The 20,246-nt window shown below is 39.7% G+C and overlaps 1 protein-coding gene across 1 annotated transcript in view; it reads right to left on the reverse strand.

Annotated features, from left to right (window-relative positions):
- ABCA4 (ATP-binding cassette, sub-family A (ABC1), member 4) overlaps positions 1 to 20,246 on the reverse strand; it is a gene marked incomplete at its 5' end in the record, with an annotated part of 45,390 nt that overhangs the window by 19,521 nt on the left and 5,623 nt on the right. The window contains 14 exons of the mRNA XM_010151881.1: positions 1,113 to 1,237; positions 1,659 to 1,900; positions 2,415 to 2,463; positions 2,895 to 3,100; positions 3,706 to 3,796; positions 4,587 to 4,774; positions 5,572 to 5,709; positions 6,508 to 6,647; positions 6,907 to 7,038; positions 8,292 to 8,469; positions 11,533 to 11,628; positions 15,597 to 15,653; positions 17,622 to 17,826; positions 19,697 to 19,918. Of these exons, the coding sequence (XP_010150183.1) occupies positions 1,113 to 1,237; positions 1,659 to 1,900; positions 2,415 to 2,463; positions 2,895 to 3,100; positions 3,706 to 3,796; positions 4,587 to 4,774; positions 5,572 to 5,709; positions 6,508 to 6,647; positions 6,907 to 7,038; positions 8,292 to 8,469; positions 11,533 to 11,628; positions 15,597 to 15,653; positions 17,622 to 17,826; positions 19,697 to 19,918 (2,069 nt within the window). The remainder of the gene's footprint in view (positions 1 to 1,112; positions 1,238 to 1,658; positions 1,901 to 2,414; positions 2,464 to 2,894; positions 3,101 to 3,705; positions 3,797 to 4,586; positions 4,775 to 5,571; positions 5,710 to 6,507; positions 6,648 to 6,906; positions 7,039 to 8,291; positions 8,470 to 11,532; positions 11,629 to 15,596; positions 15,654 to 17,621; positions 17,827 to 19,696; positions 19,919 to 20,246) is intronic.

Consider the following 20,246-nt stretch of genomic DNA (forward strand, 5'->3'; position numbering starts at 1 on the left):
CAATGGTACTTTTCTCCTAATAAAGCACAACTTCTGATATAGTCCTATAGCAATATTTTCCAAAAAGGCTTGAATCTATATTTCTACCCTCTCAGCCCTGTCACACTCAGTAATCAAAAGAGGAAAAACACATTCTGCATTTTCATTTGTTGAGGCAAAAGAGACAGTGCTGCTAATAGTGAAGTGTCTGCAACAATCTAATAATATTAAGCTGCAGAATATTGCTAGTGCCAACTGTTATACAAGTATGAATATCAACACTGCTCCATTCACTACCATGTGTAAATTAAATTAAAGTTTCATGTGAATTTCCTGTATGAAACTGAAGGAAAATGCTTCATAAATATTGCCTACAATTTTGCTGCTTTCTGCTAGTTATGATCTAGTCTAGTATTGTTTATAAAATTTCCTCTGCCTTGCACATCTTTTGAATTGGTGCAAATTCAGCTTTGGAATATGTGAAAGTGAGGTGAAGCAAGTATTCAGGAGAGCACAGTAGAATTGTGCAGTGACCTGGAGAGAAGAGTACTGAAGCTTCTAGGAAGAATGAAAGGAGACAAAGTGCTAGTAGGCAAAAAAAACAAAAAAAAAATCAGACTCAGCCAAAGGATACTGTGTGTGGAGAAACTGCTACACAGCAGCATTAATTAAACCTGAGAGTCTTTGCTTTCGTCTTCTTTCCATAACTTTGCCCAAATACTGTACTAATTATAAATAAATCTATCATGGGTCAGCCAATAGGTTTGAATCTCATTTTTCTCCAAGATTATGAATATAGGAGTAGTTCAATGTCATAATCAGGTTTCTTACTGTCCTAGATCCCCTGTTAGGCAGGATATATAACTTTGTAAGTTTTGAGGTCATGAATTCTGATAGGAAGAGAAGAGTACCAAAGATAGCAAGATAACTGAAGATCAGACATACTAGCAGCTGTATTTTCCACTTACACCAATTTCATGCTATTTTAATTCTGCTGATGCCAGAGGAGTTAATCCTTTTTTATACCACATAGAGGAAGGAAATCCCAGTAAGACAGGGCCCCATGATCTTAAATGCTAGGGAGAAAAGGGTTTATATATGACAGAGGTACTTTACCCAGTGATACCTCTTACCTGAAGAAAGTGAACTGTTCTCCATAGATCCAAGGGTGTAAGGTTAAGGCAGGATATTCTCCAAATGGAGGAATAATGACTGTAAGTGTTAAAGACAGCAACACAAAACTAGCAGGGAGAACAATCTGCAAGGAACATAAAAACATCACACTAGGTTATTAGACATATGTTGTAGAGTGACACTGTGCACATCTCATAATATATATAAACAAAGGAGGGACAGCAGGAGCACGTGATCAGACCTGGTTTAGCTCCTGAACATCAACAATTTAATTTTCAGTGCTTTCAGTTAAGGTATTATCTGTATTATGTAAAAATAAAATTCTGGGCTAGGAGTGACTGAATCATGAACTTAGTGCAGGTGACAGATTCTAGGCAGAAAGAAATAGAATAAGAGGCACAAGAGTTGGAATCATAATTAGAACAGTTAGGGACACTGTTACCCATTTGCAGCACCTCTGTTGCTTTGCATAGCAACATTGCTGGGAAAGACAGCACTGAGAATGTTGTGGGAAAGAGACAAGAACAGCAAAAGTAAGTCAATACCTGGGCTAGGAAGTCCTTGTGGCTGCGGGAGGCATGGTGGAACCGTTTGATGAGTAGTGCTTTGATCTGCTGATGTACAAGCTGAAAACCTTTATACTGTCGGGATCCTTTGCCTCCATTTTGATCTTCTGCTATGCCTACTGGCATTCGAGAAGGGTCATTAGTTTTCAGTGCGGTTTGTTCAGCTGGTTTGCTCTCAGTAGAATTTTTACCAGGAACAGAACCGTTTTCTTGAGTGTCTCCTAGGTTAGGATGACAAGGTGCAGAGAATTTATCTTCCATACGCCAAGGCAGCACAAACATTTTAATGAGCTGCAGATTTTACCAACTGTATATATCACATCACCAGGTTGTTTTAATTACAACTGTTGCACTGTGGCTGTATCTAGTGGCATCATGCAGGTTAACACTCCTCTTACTCAGCAGGATGAACAAGTTAACCATGTATGTAGTTTATGCACTAATGGTCAGCAAAGTACTTTTATAAAACTACTAAACCCATTGACACCTGGGGGCTTGACACTGCACTTTTATTTACATAGTTAAGAACCTCATCCAATTTACATAAGACTTTCTGCTGACTTCATCATGTGTCTCAGATATCATGTCAGGCCCTAAAACCAGATACTTGCTGACCAAATAATTTTGGCAAGAACACCATACAAAGACTGAAAGTTCTGAGGCTCTTTACCTGGCATTCAGAATACAGAACAGTCCCAAGAAAAGTTTGTCAAATAACGATTCATGTATCTATACCTGCTGTTTGCATTCCAGGGTCAGCTTCTGCTGTGACCTTTAGGAAAACCTGCCATAGACAAATATATCTCCTGGTTAGGAATAGAACAGGTACAATAATCTGACCTTTGGAACACTGTACATCATCCTTTAATGTAACAGAATAAAAATTAGATACCTTTTCAGTACTCCTGCCTATTACACAATCAGAGGTCTCTTATGAAATACCTCAGAAAATAAAGAAAGGAACAAACTAGGATACAAAGAAAGACAGATTTGAGGCTAATGAGTCATGCTTAACAAGGCTAACATGAAGTAAGGCTTGAATCCTTTCTCTACAGCCATCCCAAAGACTTTCTGAGTGTGCCTCAGCATATACGACTAGGTTTTAAAGGGATTGTTAGGAATTAGTAAGATTACATGTTTAAGAACAGGAACTGTCTCAGAAAATATTTTGGGAACTGATGGTAAGATCAGAAGATATTTTAATCAGTCTGTTACCTCTTCAAGTGGTGTGTCTGAAACTCCAAAACTGCTGAGTCCCAGGTCATCCAATGTTTCCTCCAGTTCTCTGAAGAGACTGGCATAAGAACGTTGTTTAAAGTGTTTATTGGGCAAAAGGTAAATGAGTTCCTGACCAATGCTTTCAATTAATTTTGCCTCTGGGATATGATGATGAATTACTTCTGCTAGCTCATTCAGATCTCCTGTGAAAAGTCAAAACAGGGTTCAAAGAATGAATATTTAACTGTACTAAGCATGATTTCAAAAGCTGTTGTTTGCACTATACAAAAGAGGACTGCTCTATTACATAACCCACAGATATCTCAGTTAATTCTGTACTAGACTGGGCTATGTTGCTAATTTCACTCTGGAACTATGTGGCAGGAAACTATTTCAGGTCTGTTAATAAAACATACAAAATCTTCAGGAGTGTCTACTTAAGTTCTTCTCTTATGTAGAAAAGCCAAAGTAACTTTTTCTGAGAAAACCAGTTTCCTTTACTCTAGATATGCTTCAGTTTTCATTTAGCAATTGAACATTTTGGCGTAGAGTAGTTCAAAACTCAGTATGCACTTCTAAAGCACACAAACTTCCAGTTCATCTGTACCTGAGACCACATATACATCAAAAAGGGGCAATGGTAACCAAAACCACAAAGAAACCTTATAAAATTCATGTTACAATACAATACATATGTTAGATAAGTACTGAAGAAGTGGGCCTCAAGCAGCATTGATTTGTAAGATGAGACTGTAGCATAACAGGAGACATAGCCATGTGCTGGAATGTCAAACCATCCAATTCTTACCATCCAGTTCCTGCTCTGGAACTCCTCCTTTGTCTCTGCGTACACAGCTGGAGCAGGAGCAGGAGCACTGAGATCCACAGCTACAGAGCGACTAGCATGGACAAGCAATAGATACAAAGATGAAACTTCTTCAGATGCATGAAAAGCAGGATGTAAGGGTTGTCAGCCTTTGAACAACTTGAGTCACTGAAAAGTATGTCATGTCTGGAGCATCTTGAACACATTATACTGAAAGTCAGCTGAGGACTGGACTAAGCAATGCAGGAAACATAAATCCATCTGCACAAAGCATATCCGTCAGTTCTAAACAGCATGCCAAATAGCTGGGGAAATGTGTTCAGCAGTGGCCACGAGTATACAGATCATGTTGCTACTAAGACTGGAAGCACTACTAACAGCACAAATAATCTAGATGCTTACTTCTCAAGCTGTGCAAGACTGGTTTAGCTATGGATAAATGTACACTCTTCTGGGGTCTGAGCTAGTTACTAGACTACACCATTTTTACAACCCGTATACTGCAAAAGCAAGCAACAGAAAGACCTGTATATGGAGAAAGCGAACTTGACTGATAAAAGTTTAGACATACTTAACTGATGAGAATGAACTATAGACCACTGAGGGTTTCATATCCACCTATTATTTTCACCTGTCTGTCTGAATACATAGTCATAAAACCAGAGAAGATTTTTACAGAGACACTCATGTATCCACATAATTTCATGAGGTACCATCAAATTTTCTCATTGCTTTCTTAATTTTGAAGTCAGTTTTGTACATAGCATCAAGCAGCACTTAAATGCTTTCTACCTTGGTGCAGGGCACAACTGTGTGTAAATATTTGTCAGATTACATGTGCAGGGAGGGAGCTACATACTTACTGCAGCCCTTTCAATTCTGGTGGTTTTCATCTTGCGAACAAGAGTGAGATAGAAGCCAGACCCAAAGCAGTTCTTTAGGAATACAGGAGAGCCTGAGCAGAAGAGTTTCCCTTGGGATATGATAGCTACTCTGTCTCCAAGGATGTCTGCCTCATCCATATGATGGGTTGAGAGGATGATGGTTCTGCCTAGAAGGAACAATAAGAAATGCTCAAGGCACGGACTCTCCCTGGAACACAAAACTGTGCTTAATTTTTTGTCAATTAATGCAGGGCCTTCTGTGCACCAGAGACAGGTCCCAGGGTTGCCAGATCCATAGGCATATGTTCGAAGAATCTTGTTTGCTTGTGTTCATATCCCACAAGAGTACTGTGTCCAGTTCTGGGGTCCACAAACATAAAAAAGATATCAACTGGTTGGAGTGAGTCCAAAGGAGGCCACAAAGATGTTGGAGCACCTCTGCTATGGGGAGGGCTGAGAGAATTGGGTTTGTTCAGCCCGGAGAAGAGAAGGCTCCGGGGAGACCTTATAGCAGCCTTCCAGTACCTGAAGGGGCCAACAGGAAAGCTGGAGGGGGACTTTTTACAAGGGCCTGTAGTGACACGACAATGGGTAACAGGTTTAAATTGAAAGCGGAGAGATTTAGATTAGATATCAGGAAAAAATTCTTGCCAGAGAGTGTGGTGAGGCACTGGAACAGGTTGCCCAGAGAAGCTGTGGATGCCCCATCCCTGGCTGTCTTCAAGGCCAGGCTGGATGAGACTTTGAGCAACCTGGTCTGGTGGAAGGTGTCCCTGCCCATGGCAGGGGGGTGGGAACTAGGTGATTTTAAGGTCCCTTCCAACCCAAACCATTCTGTAATTTTATGATTCTATGATAAACAGATATGAGACTACTCATGACAGTTCACACAGCAGGCACATGCTGCATCTATGAGAGCAGCATAAAAACCTTCCAAACCAATTTCCACTCTCAAGCCTGTTACCTGAGCGATACTTCAGCAGAAGATCCCAGATAGATCGCCTGGAATATGGATCAACTCCAGAAGTGGGCTCATCCAAGACTACCACTTTTGCTTCACCCACAAAAGCAATGGCAACGGATAGTTTCCTTTGCATTCCACCTACCAGAGGACAGACACATGCAGAAGTCTGATATGAGTTACATAAGCGGCAGGGATGTAATTACCGCTGCTTTTCAGTGTGAAGACAAACTGATACAAGTAAAACAAAACCCATGATCAGACAAATGTTTCTACAAAGCTAAATCAATGGTCACATTTTTCTTCTGGAGTTCAGAATACCTTGTTCAAAGATTTGGGGTTTTTTTGTTGCGTGTTTTTGGGTTTTTTAAAATGTATTTTTCATCTACGCATTGCATGTTCTGCTACCTGCCAAAAGCAAAAGCAGGAAGATAGGAGATTTTCATGTTCTCATGTGAAAATAGCCAACAGCTGCAATCAGGACAAAGTAGTATAAGAACACCTGGCTGTTTATTCAAGTCAGCTTTTGAATCTGAAAGTGAAATGTGTTCAAATACACTATGTGCAGCTGTACCTTTAAGATCAAAGAAAATACTCCTACCAAATAACATAGTATTGTAGGGTACTGATCCAAAAGGTGGAACAGCATGACAGTATATTTCATTTGCCTTGAAATAATAGAATATTGGGGTTTTTTCTTGCACTGACAGATTAACGTATACTGCAATTTGTTGCACATTCATAAGAAACAGAAGCTTTAGTGGCAGGTTGTGCCAGCTTTACTATTTGTTCACTCTCATTTACTCTTTGAGAGCAAAGACCTCCCCAGTGCACAGTGATGTGTCAGAATACAGCCTCAAACATGTAATTCAAACAATAATTGCCCAAAGAAAAAGAAAAGCGAGGAAAAAAAAATTCTTAGAACAATCCTGTGGACACCTGATAAATTCTGAGCCTCTTCGTCCCTTTTATGGTTGAGGCCCATTTCTTCTAGCATTGTTTCCAACTCTTGCTCAGCTTCGTCTCTGGATCTCCCTTTCAGTTGAGAATAAAACAAGATGTGCTCTGCTACAGTAAGGCTGTGAAATCAGACAGAAAGGTACCAAGGCAATTTAAATTAATAAACAGGTATTTTTTCCCAAGCAGCAATAAATTCAGTCTAGCTAAAGGAAGAGGGGTTGCTTTACCCTAAATCTGATCACAGATCTTCTCTGGGAGAAGTGCCACTGACATATGTCTACTGTCAGCACAGTAAGAGAAACAACACGGGCTCTGGGGACGTGTCAAGCATGCAGACTGGGACCCTTATTCTTAAAGCTAGTGTGGAATGATACTTACTGATTGAATAAAATGTTGTACTGAGGACACATGCCTAATCTGTGCCGAATTGAGTCCATGTGAGTCTGAATATCCAGGCCACCAATCAGCACAGTTCCAGACGTGGGTGGGAGGAGGCCTGTCAGTATCGACCTGGGAAAATAAAATGAGGAAATTCCAACTCCTATCTTTCTGTGCCAGATTAGGAAAAACGCATTGCATGATTCCACTAGATGGAGCATGACGACTGCTTACTATGGACCCTGATGCAACACCCCAGTGAAGAGCATACTCTTGTGTCTTGTGGATCTGCTAATGTAATTTTCAACACATCTGTCTGTACGGTTCTGGCCTGCATTAAAAACCAGTTTTAGTCAGCTACTCTGTTTCAGAGTAGTTTGTTCAGCATATTACATCACCCCTATGTACAAATGAGTCTAAAATGAAGCTCAGTAGGACCAAGATAGAAATGGCTTTAAGTCTCCAGCCATGCTGACTCATGCCCTACACCTTTATTTTCTGTAAAATGAAAAGGGGCCAAACGTTATATAGCAAATGGATATAACCTGTTACTAGATTTGGATGAATAATTTTCAGTTTTTCAGTTCTGAAAATTTCAAAGCAACTGAAATTTTTGCTTTTATCAGGAGAACAGAAAAACAAACATACAAAACATTTCAGCAGTTCAGAATGCTTTTATTGTGGGTCAAACCTATTTCTTGTGGAACAATTTAAAACAATTGAAAGGCAATTTAAAGTGCATTTGAAATAAAAGACTTTATAAATTAAAAACCCTAAAGTGTTCTGCTGGAAAACATCATAAACATTTCATTTCATTCAACATTTGGTGAACTTGTCACAGACTCGTGAAACGTTTTCTTCACCAATTTATCCTATTTTGCCAAATAAAGTTCTGTATAAAGAAAATTAAACATTCCTTAAGTTCAGTTTCCTGAGACACTAGGGTTTTAGGACTAGAGGAACATTTTAATCTGAACATGAATCTTGCATATATGTAACCATTTTGTCTAAATAAGGCCTACTCCTTTCCACACAGACCAAAACACATGACTGACTGAAAGCCAGTTAGACAGAGAAACCAAGAACATGTGGAGCATAGTGGTGTTCAAATCTTCAGCTCTTTCAGCCAGAACATCCTTCTCTCTCTTCACCGATCAGGAGTCTGGCCATGGAAAAAAAATCTGAGGAAGAGAATTCCTTCCTTTTCTTTAGACTTTCACTTGTTTGTGTCATGCATGGCCTGTCTGGAAAAAGCTTGATGTTGTATGTCTAGCTAGCTGCAGAGGTGGTAGAGACAAGGAAAGAATGAAAAGAGAAGGCTGCTCCTCAGGACAGAGCAATAGACTATTGCCCTGGATTTGCTGCTTCTAAAAATACAGACTTACATGGTGGTTGTCTTTCCAGCTCCATTGTGACCAAGAAATGCTGTGATCTGACCCTCATAAAAAGTGATATTCATCCCATCTACTGCTGGCTTGGGTCTGTTCACAAAGATTTTCACCAGATTTTGAATGCATACTCCTGGAATCAATCCTGTTGGCTCAGGCTCAAAGAAGGTATTTACTTGAAAGACAAGAAACCAAGAATGAAAAGGAATAAAAGCACGTTTTAATCCCAGTTCTGATGATGACACATTAATATGTGCAGAAGCAGCAGCACATACCCAGCAAAACAGCATCATGTGCCAGGGCTAGATTCTCCAATCACACCAGTACCAAACTGAGGTGAGATTTCTAAATGCAATGCAACTTATTTATATTCACCCACATATCAATGATGGGAAAAGCAGAACCCAGAACTGTAATGGTCTATGGAGAGGTAACTCATTGGATCAGGTGAAGCTGAACATGCTTTTGGTTTCCTTGTGTAGCAGGAAGATTATTTGGGATTGTTGTCTGTAGATACTTAGATAGGCTGAGAGATTACATTAAACAAGCAGCAAGTTGCTTTTCTTGCCAGACTGAAATCTGCCATTCAAATCATCTGCTCAGCTGTGCATTCTTTTACCATGATGCTTTAAAAAACCCCAACATTTGCCTTTAATCCTGGTAGGTGAAATTTCCCCCTTGCTGAGGCCAGCTCAAGACTTAAGCAGTACCTAGCATGAGCACTACATGGGATGGCTTTCTCTCAGGATTAAAAATGCATTATCGTAAATAGCACCATCAGGATGTTTTATTGCATCAGCCTGTAGACAAAACAAACTTCCTTTGAAGTAAATTAAGCCCTTGGGCAATGTAAATTATGGGAGTTGAAAAATTTAAACTAAAGACCCTGTCCACTTTTGTTTACACAGAATGCTTAAGGCTTTGTAGGGAAGCTTGTTTTGCAATTGCAGTTTACTTAAATTGTTCAGTACCCAGCGGCTGGTGTGGAGAGCAGCCAATGCCATCTGGGTGAAACCAGCCCCACCTCCACCAGTGGTTTGTATGACTGACACTATAAACAATACTCAGGAAAAAGTCCCAAACATGTACATGAGAGCTGTGTATACTACAGAGCAGCTGAAATAATTCATCTAGAATGGGTAGCTTTATTTTAAATAGAATTATGTTTATGATTCCCCCCATTTGTGAAGGAATCTAGGTTTTCTTTTACCTTACTGGGCCAAATACAAACCACCTTGTATTTAACAAAGTTACCATCCTCGGTTTTACATGCATCATGAGCTCAATTCATGTTTGCCTGCAAGACTCACTGACAAGTTCTGAGGCAAATTCACTGATGATCTGTGTCAGTATCTGCTTTGCATCACCTGAAGGAAACTGCTGGAGGTTTGAGTTCCCTTTTTTTGTGGTTCATATTTCTCCATTCTGATCCTATTCCCTCAGTGCAGTTTTTGGCCATTTAGGTCTTTCTTCAGAGGTGGCAGCATTTGTGGGGGATATGGATGGGGCTTTGGTGAAAACTCTGCTTAAAACTTATCAAGCAATTAGGACAGATTCACAGTGTCTGCCCTTCTCTCCTAACCCGTGCTAGTATTGGACTGCACTAGAGCTAAGCCATTAGAACTACTAATGGAATTTCCCATCCCATTACTCTTACATGAAGCCATTTTGGAAGCTGTGTCCTTGAACCATACCAGCTCTAATCCTGGCTTCTGCACATGTGTCCCTATTCCTGTGTGGCTGGCTGAAAGGGAAAGCAGGCTTCTTTGTGCAGTGACAGGCAAAGCCCTTCCTCTGTGGCCATAGAGCAGCCGAGACCTGGGAGCTGATGAATACAGCACCACCAAGATAGAATCAGAATAATTTAGGTTGGAAGAGACCTTTAAGATCAAGTCCAACCTTAAGCTAGCACTGCCAAGTCCACCACAAAACCATTAGTGTGGCAACACAACTATACATCTTTTAAATCCCTCCATGCATGTGACTCGACCACCTTCCTGGGCAGCCTGTTCCAATGTCTGATAACCAGTGAATAATATTTTCCTGAGATCCAACCTAAACCTCCCCTGGTGCAACTTGATGCCATTTCCTATTGTCCTATCACTTGTCACTTGGGAGAAGAGACCAACACCCAGGTCTCTGTAACCTCCTTTCAGGTAGTTGTAGGGAGAGACAAAGTGCCCCCCTGAGCCTCCTTTTCTCCAGGCTAAACAATCCCAGGTCCCTCAGCCACTCCTCATAAGAGATAAGGCAGTACTAGAAGACAACTCACTGAAATAACCTTTGCCCTCTGCCTGTCTTTTTCTTTTGAAGTCCTGTCCTGTTTCCATTCACCCTGAATGCATATTTTCAGTGCCTATGTGAGAAGCTCTGATGACCCCACTTTTATCTCTAGCTTTTCAAGAGATTCAGAGTGAGCCCAGAGCTGTCTTTAGAAGTTACTTTTACTACAGAATCCACATGCATTCCTCTGAGCATCACATAGAGAAAATTCCACTGGCTCCCCACAAAAGACATTGGGACTTGAAAACAAGGCAGGTCATTTGGGTATTCTTAGGTGATGGCTAATGTCAGCATCAGAAAAGGCTGTAGACAGACACACAGAGCACTTGAGATAAATCCTTTTGAAACTAGTCTTTCCCTCCAGAAGCAAGGCACACTAAAGATAGGTTAAAAAAAAAAAAAAAGGGGGTGGAGGTGGGGGGAAGAATTCCCAGCATTCTCAGCATAAATATATTTTTCTTGAAGTCATGGCTCTGCCTAATTCTAAGAAGTCAGTGTATGTGTCTCTGAGGCTTCCCTCAGCACCAATACTAACTTCCTATAGAAACAGCCTACATTTGCACAATTAAAACAAGTTACAGAGCTCTTCTGGAGGGCGATTCTCCTATGTGTGGTGGCTAAAATATTGTAATGGATTGTGAATGGAGAGGAATCAGTAAAAGGGTTGCTGGAAGTGTCAGTGCCTCTCCCGAGCTTAGCTCTATCAGTCACATGCTATCCTCTATATCCTTCTGGGCTCTTGTAGATTGACTCCAATCATGCCTATGTCTGGTGTGTTATGAAGCACAATGGATATACTATATCAGAAGTACTCAGGTTTCTCTCTCTCTCTTCTTACTATTAATTTCATCTTTGTCCTGGACATCTGTCTTAGGCTTCCCTTGCTCGCCGTGTTCTTTTTCTCGTTTGTGTTTACATTGTTTGTTTTTACCATCCTTCTCCCCCTGGTTGCCACTCTTTTCTTCTGGCTTTTCAGGTTCTTCAGATTTCTTTGTTCTGCTTTCATTTTTTTCTCCTTCCATGGCCTTCTGATCCACACAGCCTTCTGGCTCTGGACTTTTTTCTGTATAAACCAAAAGTAACCAACATTTAATTAACCAAAATTTAATTTCCTCTTATTTCTAGAGATGCTTTGGGAAAAGGAGGTAGCCCTAAGCCTTGAGCTCTCCAAGACCATTAATCATCAGTGCTTTACTTGGGTTAGGAACACAGCACTCAAAGCCATCTAGCTTAAAATCTACTTCACAGTGTCAGGAGCAGATATTTAAGGAAGATGACTAACAATTTTGCAATTGTAGACTCAGAGTAGATCCTGACTAATATTATGTACATGCTTTACATTTTGTCCATGCAGCTCTAGACTAAATTCTTCACCACATGAAGAAGGTCATACACACATTTCCTAGACTTACAGGGAGTGAGAGGAAGGAAAACAAAATTAAAAGGTTAAATGAAAAGGAAACTGCTAAATTGCTACTTAGATTAAAATACTAGCTCTAGGGCAGAGTGAATGAGTTGGTGTTAACTTTTGGACAAGAATTTCTGGCTTTCCAATTCGGTCTGAGACCTTGCTGCTACAAAGGAAAACAGTCACATAAAATCACTAATAGGGACAGGCTTGAAGCAGGAAGAACAGTAAGAACAGGGAGCCCCTGAAGGAACTGTTCACATAACACAAATTCAAGCTGGCAGCCTAGAGTGCAATTAGCACAATTGTAATTTATCAGATGGCCTAGGACTTAATTTTGTTATGAAATTTTATCATAACTTTCTGCTATAAGAAATTTTAGCCCATAAAACTGTGTAAAATTATCTGGTGCACAAATAGCTAGACAAACAAGTTCACTGTGTCACCTAAAATAGCAAAGTGTGAGTTACAAAAGTGCACTGGTAGAAGTAAATTTTAAAATACCAAGATAATTTACCAGTTCAGCTTCATTTTCAGCTGTGCATTTGCACTAACCAGTGAAAGAAAGATAAGAGCTGAGAAAAGTTCTACAATTGTTCATGTAAGCTGAGTCACTGAAGAGTCTTAGTTCTTCAAACAGGTAAGAATCATGTGCCTTCTACAAAGGAATTAGTCAGAGATGGCTTTTCTAACAGTCCCGACTTGAGAAAAAACAAGACAATGTTTTGTAGAAGAGAGGATGAAGTAAGTATCAGCACACTCAGGCTGGCTGAGATAATCATGGAATAATTGAGATCAGCAGGGACTTCAAAAGAACTCCAGTTCAATCCTCAAAAAAATAGGGTCAATTCAGATCACAATGACTATCTCCAAAAAATGGGTATTTCACAACCTTGCTGAGCAACCTGTTCCAGTGTTATAATTACCTTCACAATAAATAATTTTTTTCTTATATTCAATCAGAGCTCCTGTTTTCCAGCTTACACTCATTGCCTCTCATGCTTCCAGTAGGCACATCTGAGGAATGTAGCTCTTTCGTCACTTTCTCTTTTAAGTCTGAGTAAACCCAGGTTTCTCAGCATCTCCTTGTATGTTATGTACTCCAGCTCCTAATCAACTTGGTGGCCCCTCAGTGAGCTCCCTCCAGTAACTCTATGTCTTCCTTTCAATTAGGAATCCGCAAACTGGCCAACACAGTACTCCAGATGCAGTCGCACAAGGGCTGAATAGAAGGGAAGAATCACTTCCCTTGAACTTACGGCAATACTCTTGTTAATAAAGCTTAGGAGGCATCTGGTCTTCTTGGCCACAAACGCACACTTGATGGATCATCTTGAACATGTCAACCAGACGTTTTCTACAAAGTTGCCTGACAGCCAATGGTGGCCAGTCTGTACTGTCCTGTGGAGTTACTCCACTCCAGACAAAGTATTACACATTTACTTTTGTTGAACTCCATGAGGTTCCTATGAAGCTATTTCTCCTGCCTATTGAGGTCTCTCTGAAGAACTGTCCTGCACTCCACTTTTCCCTTCAATTTGGTATGTTCCACAAACCTGCTCATGATGCTCTCTACTAACAACCTGAGTGGTGGAACAAAGACATTAGGGAGTATTAAGTCCAGTGCCAGTCCTTGTCAGACCCTGCCATTAATAACTGGTCCCCAGTTACGCTTTGTGCTACTGATCACAATCCTTTTGGCCCAACAGTTCAGTCAATATTTTACTCACTTTAGTGTCCACTCAAGCACCCTGTATCTCCTCAGTTTGTCTAGCAGAATACTATGTGAATCCATGCTAAAACCCTGGCTAAAGTCGTTAAATGTCATCCACTGCTCTCCCTTTGTCCATTGATAGAGTAATCACAGAAGAAAATCAAACTGGTTAGGCAAGATTTCCTCTTGCTGAATATATGTTCATTATTTCCTATCACCTTGTCCTTCATGTTCTTGGGAATGGCTTCCAGAAGGATGTACCTCTTAATCTTACCAGTGACTGGTAAACATCTACAGAACTAGGAAGATAGCTCTGGAAGGGATTGCAAGATTGCCCCATTTGTTCTCAACCATGAACAGTTAGATCAGCTCAGTTATATGATGTAACGTCACCTACAAAATAAACTCTAGGCTTCACTTAAGCAAAATGTTTATCTAAATATTCTAAAAAATGCTACTAATAACTCATAAATTAAAAAAAAAACAAAACAAAACCAAACCTGGCAATCAGGTAGCAGCCATAAACTCTTCTGTTGCTAACCTACCTGAGCGACTGAATATTTTGGAGCTTTCAAGCCTTCTCACAAACTTTAGCTTGGGTACTAAGAAATCATGAGTCTGACTTGTATTGGAAATATACTAAAGAAAACACAGAACTTATCAGACATTAAGATAATCAGAAAATGATTTTAATTTCTACTAAACTTAGGCTTAAACTAAATAAATAGAAAATGTTAAAATCCTGTAAGTAACTGTGCTCCAAATCTGAGATATTCAAAGGAGGTCTGTGCAGGATATGCCCAAATTTCACAGAAAGCTAGTGAGTTTCAGTGTCTGACATCTTATCTGGGCCTTTGGAAATCTTCTATTCATCTATAAACATGCTCTAAGTCCTCCTCTGGCTCTTTCCTCCTCCCTATACAGTCAAATTCTAATCTGGTGGGCAGCATTTGCCAAGTCAAAGCAGGTAATAGACTCTAATATCTAGACAAGCCTCTACCATTCTGAATACCCTCATAGCAAGTCTAAAGGAAAACCTGTTAATTCTCTCAGAATACAGCAGAAGGCAAGGCTCTTAAAACACACCAGTTTTATGGGGTGTATGCCTATGTACCAAGCATGACGTGCTACAGAATGAAATACACTCCTTTGGTTAGTTTGGATCAATTGCCTGAACTGTGTGTCCCCCCACACTGCCTGTAGCAGGAGAAAGCTGGGAACACAGGTGAAGTATCAGAAGCTGAGAAAGACCTTGAATTAGGTGCAAGCACTCCCCAGCACCAGCTGAAAAGACACATTACCAGCACTCCTCTTAGGGTAAATCCAGAAACATGGCTTCATACCAGCCACTGTGAAGAAAGTTAACTCTCCTGACTAAATCCAGTGCAATGCTAATGAGAAGACTGAAGAAATGATGTCTTCATTTGTCATTTTGATTGGTTTCACAGTTAAATTGTAAATTTAATACAGATTTCAAAACACCACTTTCAGCAAGCCTCTAGTCCAGACATTAATCATTCTGCATTAATTCCTACTTAAATAAAATCACCCACATGTTCTTCTTAACTATTCCAGTATCAATGCACAGAAAAAAATCTGCAAAAGTAGGACTTTTGCACTCATTCAAGATGGTCCAAGGGTGGCATCAACTTTGATCTTGGAACAGTGACTCACCTCTAATAACTCTAATATTAGCAGGCTACTCCAAGTTCAAAGGCACCTGCTGAGATTCCCAGTGTATGGCGGTCTCTAATCTTTGCAGCAGCTCAGGTAATGGAAATGTGATGTAGTCACCCCTAAGCGGATCAGTGGTTTTGAAGTTATTTCTAAAGACCAAAGTCTTAAAAGAACTCACCATCAGCATCTGCTGTTTTCTCGGCTTTTGGGTTTCTAGAGCCAAGCCAGTAGGATTCCTGTATAGGGAAATACCAAGGCTGTGGTAGTCCATAGTCCCCTAAACCAAAAAATAAGCAGGTAAAATGCACTTCATAAACATATTCCTCAGTGGCTACAAATTCATCTAGACAAAGTCTGACCTATAACTGTGAACAGTTTCAGTCCTAGGGATGCATATCAGAAGGTCAAATCATCCACTAAGTACCTGACAGAAGAAATTTTGTTTGCAGGTTTTTTTTCCTTCTTTTGGACAGGAGTAAAATAGGCAGAAAATGTGACCTGATTGGTCTTACCTTTTCTTAAGAAGAACAGGGTTTAATTACAGAATGAAGCTACTCCCTACATGGGGACAATCTGAATTCTCACCAGTCAGACAGCAGTTGCCAAAGATCCTGATCGCTTAAGATGGGATCCCAGACTCTCTTAGGAATTTTCTTTTAAGGCTCACTTAACACTTGAGGGTTGACATGAGTGAAAAGCATATTATATCTACACTTACTCCCTGGGCCTGAATTTACAAGCGGCAAGGAGAAAAGAGACTAGCTGTTTTTTCAGCACACAGCCTTCCAGGAAAAGTGACAACAGAGTAATCCTTTCCTAAGCAGAAATGGGCTTTTTTGGTCCCAGGTTAATTCTATTCTGAAAAAGTACAGTAACATTATCAGTTCTTGTCAGGTCAGACCAGAGCTAACGCAAATCAACACTGCCTTCCTGGATCATATTGATTTATGGAATGCAGGGATTTCAGCTGCCATGTTTAAAACAGGCATCCTTGTGAACACAGATGTTATTGGCCTTGTACTACTTATTCAAAATAAGCAGAGGGAATTTGTGATGCTGAAATGAAACTCACTGTTTATGAAAGTGTCTGCTTATTTCTGACTTACCAAAACCACACCCTGTATGTCAGGCAACCACTTGTACTCCTATTAATGCACAACAATGCTCTGTCTGCATCCATAAGCAGTTTGCCTTGCACGTGTTACGGACTGTATTATATCCCTTTGAAGATGGTGGCTAAAACAACTGCTTTCATTCAGGATGAACGCAAAACCCAAGTGAACTCCATTATGGAGCAGAATGCTCAATAGCCAAAGGACCAGTGTGCCAATGGGTTGACTGCAGGGAAAACTTGAGCAGGAGCAGAACCATATGGTTCAAAGGATTATCCAGGGAGCTCATATAGTAAGCTCAAAGACTACAGCATTGATTTGGTAGGTCTGTATGTGTGTGACTGACAAAGCCATAAGAAATTCCACAGAAACAGAAGGGCAGAAAGCCAAGGAGATAATCAGAGCAAATATTGGGAGGAATTGAAGCTAATGAATAGAAGCCCTGAGAGGCATTATTTTTGTGTAAAGTGCTGGCTGAAAAAACCCAAACCAAACCCAACCAAACCCAACCAACTTGGATCTATAAGCAAAGAAACTCCTGTTGTTTAAATCCTGCTGTGTTCATGGAAACAGTACATTGTCCATTCTTATTTAAATAAACAGAGTTGCAACACGGGCTTCTCCAAAGAGGAACTTTCCTATAAGTTACTACAAATCAGCTTTGAAAATGAGTATGTTAAAACTACATTAAACTTCTTTGTGAGGAGACTTCTCTTAAAAACTGAAAAGGCATTAATTTTATGTAGTGTAGCTCACTTTGGTAGGGACACAAAGTAGAATTAAGGTAATATTTTAATTTTGAATCAAAATATGCTCAGACATATCTAAAACCATTTAATAAATCCTTGTCTTTTCTTGATTTGGATTAACTATAATAAGTTATGCATGCAGACAAGCACCATCTTACCTTATCCATCATTAATTTTCCTTCATAGCTAGAAAATTTGCAACATTTCAAATTCTGAGTAACCAATCAAAAAATAAATAATAAACTAGTGGTACCATACTGGATAAGACTCATGGTCTGCAATGTCAAACACCCTTTTTCTTCCAAAGAAATACTCAGAGACCAATTAGACTAACACAGTTTACAACAACTACCACTACTTTATATGAATAAGAAATTGACATACCTGGAAAAACATTATCAATATACCAAGAAAGTATTCCATAGAGAAAAGCATCAAAAAGCATCATTTGAATGGAGAAAAGAAAACTATATTCATCTCCTTCCAAGGGACTGGTTCTGATGTTACCCCACTGTAGGCCAAGACCTTGCTCTTCATAGCGTGACAAGTATTCTGTACCAAAACCAAAAGCCACTTGAGAAAGCAAACTCTGGAATAAAGGAAAAATAACACTCAACTCAGATAGAGGGACATTTTGTAAAGCACCCACAAGAAACAGATAACCATTAGAGTCTGGATTTCAAAACTTGATAATGCCTAACAAATAATAAAGGAAAAGGGGTTTTGCTTTTACGTTGGACTAGGATGTTTAATCCTCTGAATGGCAGCAATTCTAAACACTATTTAGCCACAAGAGACCGAACTCAACCTTGGCTGTACTTTCTTTAGATACTAGGCAACCTTCACAGCTTGATTTTTTCCCATTAATTTATCTGTTCAGACAATACTATAGATGCATCTAGTACACCTTTGCCGATCTTGGAGGAAAAAAAAAAAGTTTCTTGAGTGTATGTGGCAGGGCTGTTATAAATAACAAGACAGAAAGTACACCAGATGCTCAAGATAAGGAAAACTAGAACCATCCCTTCCCCTGGTGTGTCTGCTAACTAGTTCTCACACAACAAACTCATGAGCCAGTATAGTATCAAGACACCCTCTTCAACGTTGCACTGCAAAAACAGAGCAAGATGTGATATAGCACTGTTTCACAGGGTCTGTAGCTCATCCAGGAATCCCAGACCTTAGAAAAATGGGGGGAGAAGAGGGATCCCCACAACAACTCTCAGCAAGGTATTACTATTGTGTGCTAAGTAAAAAATGTTTGGTTTTTTTAGGAATACATTCATTGTTCAATTACTTTACTTGTCCTTAAAAATTTTTTCTTCAGGCCCCTTATCATGTCTTGAAATTAGCTGTTCATCAGAGACTATTTGAACAACAAATGTATCAGGAACAGAGAAAAATATTCATGAGTTCTGGCTAGAAAATATCCTTTCTTACATAGATGACTCCTCCTTCATTTTAGGGTGAGAAGAGTTGTTTTTATGCTTAGACTGCGTGCTAGTCTCAAGATTTCTTCCCAAATCAGGATATATCAGAAGCCAACCCTACTCATTTCCTGACATAATGACAGGATCAGGTTTTGCACTTTATTGCTTTAATTGGTAGAATGAAAAATGCTATATACATCTGTATAGTACAACAGTTAGGAAAGCAGATTCATACCCATATTTACACTCAGTTACAACTTTGAAAGAGCTTTGTTTTCTTTTTCCTTAGATTTCCTAGTGCAAGAGGAGAAGTCAGAATGCTCAGCAAAGATGGGGAGACTGGATTCAAACACCTGCTCCCCTTCCTGATTTACCGGGCAACAGAAAATCAGTCTGAATAATTTTGTAAGTTCACAGTTGCATTTCAAACAGCAAGAAGTTTCCAGCTCCACTGAATTGAGTATTTTACCTATTATGGTAAAGAACCAGCAAGGAAGCACTGCATGGAAAATGTCTACAATTTCTTAGATGGAAGATAATTCTCAAAGCTTTGGCACTTTGGCTCAAATCCTAACTCTATGTTCAGCCAAAGAAGGAATGGGAACCCAAGGTCTTCTCATCCTTCAATATTACCCTGTTAACCAGGTTACAGCACATGAAAGATACCAGTCCTCTTATGTGAGTTGTCTTTGTATTTATTAAACATACCAGAAATTTAATTTGTTTTCACTTACAAGGAAGTGTCCCAAAACGCTTTGAACATTACACTAATGTCCTAGCATTCAAAAACTAAAATGAATTTTATTGAATTTTCTAAAAGCCATGGAAATATCTCATGGACACTAGGCCTGCTAGAAGCTCACACTCTTGCAATCCCTAATTATTTGAGAGAGATTCAGAGATCTCCCTCTCTGAATCAAAAAAGCAGATAGGAAGAGGTGTGCAATGCTTTGTTACTCACATACGTACAGTGAGAAGGACAGCTACAATTTGAACCCAAAGATACCATTTAATCAATGAAAGGCTTACTGCAAGGATCTTCAGATTAACAGTCATGCGGTCTTGCCAGACGAAGCAGACAATATGGGGCAGGTACAAGGTGAAGTAGATGACTCCACTGCAGGCAGCTGCCAGGTTTGCTTTGGAGAAGAAGGTGCTGAACAAGAAACACTGCATTATGGTGGCTGTGGTAAATGTCAGGAGGAACAGAAAGAAGAGAAGTGGACTACTATAATGTAGTACTTGTCCACACTGTAAAGCAAAACAAAAATGGAAAATTTTAGAAGTATTGCCACTTCCTGAACTAGCAGAAAAGGTCAGAGTTTTCATTGACATGTAACCTGTAATGAGTAATAAGCCAGCCTTCCTTACTTAATATGACTTCTAACTCTCCCTGGCAGCAATATTTCAACGCTTGAGGTCATTACAACATCGAATCCTTCATCTAACTTTATCCCTGCTCCTGGATTGTGACTTCAGGTTAGTACAATAGGCTATGCGATTCAAATTCATATTTGATGACTGAATTAAGATCATAACTGGTTGAAAACAGACATTCTGTCCCTGTCTTAATAAGCAA

This window comes from Eurypyga helias, unplaced genomic scaffold (genome assembly GCF_000690775.1).
Source record: "Eurypyga helias isolate BGI_N326 unplaced genomic scaffold, ASM69077v1 scaffold18235, whole genome shotgun sequence".
Lineage (NCBI taxonomy): Eukaryota > Metazoa > Chordata > Aves > Eurypygiformes > Eurypygidae > Eurypyga > Eurypyga helias.